The 6,000-nt window shown below is 35.8% G+C and overlaps 1 protein-coding gene across 2 annotated transcripts in view; it reads right to left on the bottom strand.

The window, feature by feature from the left end:
* LOC114659301 (sodium/potassium-transporting ATPase subunit beta-1-interacting protein 4-like) overlaps positions 1-6,000 on the bottom strand; it is a 240,637-nt gene that overhangs the window by 98,073 nt on the left and 136,564 nt on the right. For both annotated transcript variants that reach the window (XM_028811717.2, XM_028811715.2), the window contains exon 4: positions 4,950-5,147. In XM_028811717.2, the coding sequence (XP_028667550.1) occupies positions 4,950-5,147 (198 nt within the window). The remainder of the gene's footprint in view (positions 1-4,949; positions 5,148-6,000) is intronic.

Below are 6,000 nucleotides of genomic sequence, written 5' to 3'. Positions count from 1 at the left end.
CTGGGGGACTGTCAGGGTCTCAAAAATCTCACAACCTATACAAATATACCTTATCTGCAGCATGTTTTGTTTGGTCTTTTAGTCTAAAGAACTTCAGTTTAAGATTCTTGATTCTTGATTTTTATTTTGGTTTTGGGCACTTTGTGCTTCAGTTTTGACTCTGGCTCAACTTTTCATGATGTTTACAAGATCATATTTTCTGCAGTCACAATTATGAAGTCTCAGAACAATACTGAGAAGAAAAAATACAGTATGTCAACTTTGTCAACTGTACACACTTTGGTTTATGGTAAAATTCTTCAAAATGATACAAGCGCAGAAGTGAAGGGGATAATGAGGGCTAATGCTTTACATCTAGTATTCCTCCCTTTAGCCCCCTACCCTTCTATGCTTCACTTTCTCCCCACAAACAGTAATGTGTCACAAACGTAAAAATGAATTGGGAAACTCCAATACATAACAAAGAAGCAGTATATGTCGGGTGCTCATACTTTAAGGTCTTACCACACTCATTTAATTCCTAAAGCATGATTTAAGAGGGTTGGAAGCCTTAAAGTTATTATTTTTGTGCCTTATAGCAGTCTTTGTGTGTATTCTTTTAGCTTTATGTTTTTCTAATTTTTTTTTTCTGTCACTTTTATGTAAATTCCTCATTTTGATCATTTGCCAATTACTGTTCATTAGTGATGGTCAAAATGCAGTCACAGAAACTGATAATGAATAGTGAAAGCCAACAAAAATTTAAACAGCTGGTGTGTTTATTCTTTTTAGCCTTATGATATGAGATTTAAAAAGAGTGTTAACAGCAGCACAAGGCTGAACTCATAATGCTAAGGGAAAGAAGCTCCTCCTGAACAATAGAACAGCATATAAGATTTTCCCCTGAGATATTTCACTCGCCTCCTCTAAGATGAAAAATTAAAACTTTAAAAAGGCAGACATCTCTTGGCTCAGCTGACCATCTTACTCACTTTCTTGCTCAATACCAAGGGATAATATTTGGACAATGTGAAACACTATTTATAGACCCTTCCTATACTGCATTTTCAATTTGATTTTTTTTTTTATTTGCAATACTCCTTTTACCTAACCATGCATTGATGAATGACTTGGTGAATGCTGTTCCCAAGGCAACTGTGAAGATTTTGGTGGACAGCTCAGCTTCAACTTGAAATAACGGTGGTGTCTACAAGGCATCCTGATTTTAGTGTTTATTATTTTTAACCGGTTCAAAGCAGTTGTGTTCTTATGCACTGGACAGTGTTAGAAAAAAACACTGTTTGCCCATAAGTCTTACAAAACAAACACAGCATTATATTCTATAGTTATAGTTTAAACCAAATTATTGTACAGTGTTGCAGAAATACAAAAGAAACATTTTAAAATTGCATCTAATAATACATTCACTTATATTTACTGAAAAAGTCTGGTTTACTAATTGACTCAAAATTAGGGTGAATGTAAAGCAAAGAAGTACTAAGGGCAGACACTGTGACCAAGCAGGTAAAGAATAAACTCTCAGTTCTAGAAATTCAAGACATATCTCACCATGTGATCTCAAGCAAGTCACTTGGCAGTATGGATACAAACTTCATTAATCGTATTATAGGAAAGGGGGATTTGGTGATGAAATGGTGAGAAATGTTATCTTGCATCTCTGAAACCTTGGACCGGAATACTGGCCGAGTGACTGTCTCCCTACCTCTTTGTGAGTTTTCACATGCTTCTTAGATTAAATGGAGACTCTAAAATGGTTCCATATGGGTGTACATGTGCTGGGATGGACAGGTGCTTTGTGCATGATGGTGCCAGAACAAGCTCCACATTTTAAACTGGATTAATCAATTCTGATGATGAATGTAGTGTATCACTTAAAAGACAAATCAGCCTGACTACTCATGTAATCACCTTATTGATGATAACAAGTGCTCTATTATAATGGAAAGAAAGAAATATGAAGAAGAATAGTAATACATAGACTAAATAAAACAATATTAAGCACTAGTAGGAACACATAATAGAGTGAATATGCATTTCACCAGCCCTATTTTTCTCCACCAGCAACTATAAAAATTTTAGTCCACTAAACTTTAACAAAATTGGGACTGTGAAAAGAAAATACTGAATACAATACTACAGAATAATCTATACAGCAGTCTTTCACAGCTAACAATATGTCCTTTAGCCAAGGATTGTTTAAAAAATGTAATACAGATACTGAGCTTACCAAATTGGGTTTGTGATGAGAATTATAAACGAACAGACTTCTGTTTATTTAAAATTTATAAATACAGACTATTCCATGTCAAGATTAAAGTAGAAAAAAACAATCTATTAGTCAGGTAGGAGAAATGAAAACATGACAGACAAAAGTTTGGTATGTGTTGCTCTTGTCTGCATGGGTTACTCACCAGGTGTTCTAGTTTTCCTCTCACAATACAAAGATTTATGCTTAAGGTAACTGGGTACTCTAAATTGAACCCTGAGTGGTGCTGTGTGTGTAAGGCCACTGTGAGCCTGAACTAGATTTGTTTTGAATGGCTTTATCAATCTTTAATGATGAATAGTATTCCAAAGCAATGTACCAGTGATATTTCAGTTCTGATATTAATTGTAGTTTTAGTTTTTATTTTCTCTCTATTATAAAAAAATCCTGGGAGAGAAAGACTAGGGAGATGAGACATGATCTTAACGTGAAGATCACAGAAGACACTTAAAAGACCCGCGAGACGAAAGAGATTGGCCACAAAGCGTCTCGCGGGGCTGTTAAACATGAGACTTTGTGCCAAGAGATTGACCCAGGACTGTCTCGCGGGGATGTAGAACATGAGATTCTTGCAAGACACACCCTACTTACAACCAATATCAAGTAAGACCACGGGCAGCAAAACATTCAGTTGTGCAAAGGCTTTGAGTACACACAGATCCGGGGCTCTTGACACATATAAAGCATATAAGGACAATACGTTATAGATGAAACATCGACGACTAAGCGAAGAAGAAAGAAAGAGCAGCACGGAGAAAAGAGACTCAAAAGTGTTGGAGAGAAAAAAATACAAAAAAGAAAAAGAATAATCTAGGTGCAAATTCAGAAAATAAGGAAAGTAATAATCAGCCCAGAACAAGTGGAACTGAAAAAAAGCATGTCCAATCGAGCTCAGAATTAAAAGACAAACAGTAAAAGAGAAGGTAGAACTTCATAAAGACGTTCAAAAACGTTGGCGCTATACATATGCAGAGCAGGTTAGAGATAATGAAAACAGTGGAAATCAAAAGACTCAAAAAAAAAAACGTAAGCGCGAAACACATGCAGAGCAAAATACAGAATATGAAAGCAGAAAAAAAACGAAAGTGTCAAAACAAAGAAAGTAAACATCGCATTATCGCAAAAAAAGAGAAATTATTACTTTGAGAAATAACGGAAAGGTGAATAGAGATCAAATATATGGACATAGGTGATATGTCTGAAGTATGTAAATATTGTAAGGCTTTGAAGTTTAAGTCAGAGAATTTAAAAAACGGGGTTTACCTCACATGGAATTATTGGTTACTTTGCAAAAAAATTATTAACTGCTGATGATGTAGATTGTTTTGTCTGTGCTGAAATTCCAAACAGAGAAACCTGTCCTGAATTATGGTACAAATTCATTAAACACGTCAAACGGACCTCATTTAAAAGATTCAGCATGTTGGGACTCAAAAGATTCCAAATATTGTTTTTAACGAAGTTCTGAAATAAAAGTGAAACTAATGAAATAGCTCAAAGAACAAAAAAATCTTAAAAGTGTGTATCCGGAAAACCAAACACGGGGGTTGGCGAGCAAAGCGAGCAGTGGGGAAGCCCACTAGTATTTTATAAAGTGAATTTTTATTTTTATTTCGTTCTAGTTTTCAGTGGTGTCAAAGATTCCTGAATGTTTAACATTTACATCTGGAGTCAGAAGGATTTCATTATATTTCTCTAGAGTGACTAATGGACCACAAAATGTGTACTAAAATTTCTTATTAACTTAATTTTTGCTTTAGTTCTAATGATAATAATAATAATACATTTTACTTATATAGCTCTAGGTTGTACTTCCCATATTGCATATTTCACCCTGTCACAGAATGTAAGGCAAGGGAGCACTGCACAAGAAAATCATTTCGGCCAGTTTTTCTCATGATCTTGTTCTTTTAGTCTCCTATTGTTCTATGATTGCAACCACAGATGAAGATGAAGATGTAAAATGGACTACAATTTTTACAGATCCAGAGAAACCAGGTGAGGTGTTCTAGGCAGGCAGTTTGAGCACTTCCTTGGTGTCTCCAATGCCCCCCGGTTTAGGAAAGAGAGGCATACCCAGAACATGCTGGAGGGATTACATTATGGTTGGTCAATCACATCCCACAGTAACATTTTTAATGATAAATTACTCAAACCAACTATTAGAGACAGCAAATAGATGAAATAATCAACTGTGCTCTTGTCTGATATTTTCCTTGTCGTAATATGTAGTGCTGAGGAACACAGTGGTGTTGTCAGTACAGCTGCATTAGGAAAGTAAGGGATGACCAGAGGACCCTACCATCTTATTAACTAACCCTATGCCTGAGAGATGAAAACTGACCCAGTACCTCAAAAGAATTGCTAAAAACCTGAGCAGGATTTTCGGGGGTTAAAATTGCCGGGGTAGTGTGAACTAAGGTTTGCATTTTTAAACAAAAACATAGTAGTGTGGATACAATTTTAGACTAGTAGATTTGATGTGAGAGCTTGTGGTCAGGTTCTGAGGATAAATAAGACGTATCACCTACAGAATAATTTTTTTTCTCAGAAACTTTCCAAAGGTTTGAGATATTGAGATATTTACTGGAGATGTAATGCAATAACTTCACCCCACTTGACCTCTACACATTCTTTTTAACTAGGAAAGGAAGCTGACTTATTAGAACGGGCTATTACTTACAGCAATGAGTATCTGACAGGAGCTCTGCAGGACCTCAATGTACTGATATTCAACAATGCAGCCCATTACAGAGATGTAGGACTGGCTGTCAAAACTCTTGACTCCTGTCGCTGGCATTTCCTTGCGAACGCATCCAGGACCGTGTTCACTCCACCATGAGTGATGAGCTGATATGTTGAAGGTTAAGAGATCACTTTCCTGCAATGACAGAAACAAGAAGATTAACAGTTCAATCAGGATTGACTCAAGTGCATGAGAATAGCTAATTGCAGCAAATACATGAAGGCATTTTCAAGAAATATCTGACTGCAAATGCAAATGGATGACTTGAAAATAAAATTCATGTGCTAATATTGTTGCACTGATCCATAGCTTAAATGCTTAGTAGCAGCGAGACGTTTTGCATACATTAATACATCAGAGTATATACCTGCAATTAAATTTGGTGAATTAAGGTTATTGAAACTATTTACTAGGGGAACAGAATGAAAATCCATTTTTATTGAAAAATGAAGATTATGTTTCTTACAGCTGTAACAAGAAATGTATGGGAACCTAAGTATCAATTTCAACCTTATCTGCCTTTGTCACAAGAACAACATAATTCATGCTGCCACACCATAACTCATTTATTGAATTAAAAATAAGAAATATTTAATAAAAAGTGGGTAGAGAAAATGGAAAGTCTCAAATATGCAATAGAATAGCAACACAAAAGAAATGTTTTATGAAACAAATAGCAAAAAAGCAGGCACTTGGCAGACAGGGTGATAAGGCACTCCTATATCTCACTTTTATGAGCACAGGTCAGTGCAGATGTGTCATGCAAGGAACCTAAAGCACACTGACCATTGCCACTGACCAAATAAAAGCAAAATATTCCTTGTAAGCAATCACTGTGAAAGTATACAAACACACTAGACTCTTCTCTCTATGCAGCTGCCAGAATCTTAACTAGGAAAAGAAAATCCGAGCACATCTCTCCTGTTTTGATGTCACTACATTGGTTACCTGTGCCATTTAGAATTGACTTTAAAATACTGCTTATGGT

Source organism: Erpetoichthys calabaricus, chromosome 10 (assembly GCF_900747795.2).
Source record: "Erpetoichthys calabaricus chromosome 10, fErpCal1.3, whole genome shotgun sequence".
In the NCBI taxonomy this organism is placed as follows: domain Eukaryota; kingdom Metazoa; phylum Chordata; class Cladistia; order Polypteriformes; family Polypteridae; genus Erpetoichthys; species Erpetoichthys calabaricus.
Note: the sequence above shows the minus strand (reverse complement) of the source record. Positions and strands in the feature narration are given on the sequence as shown.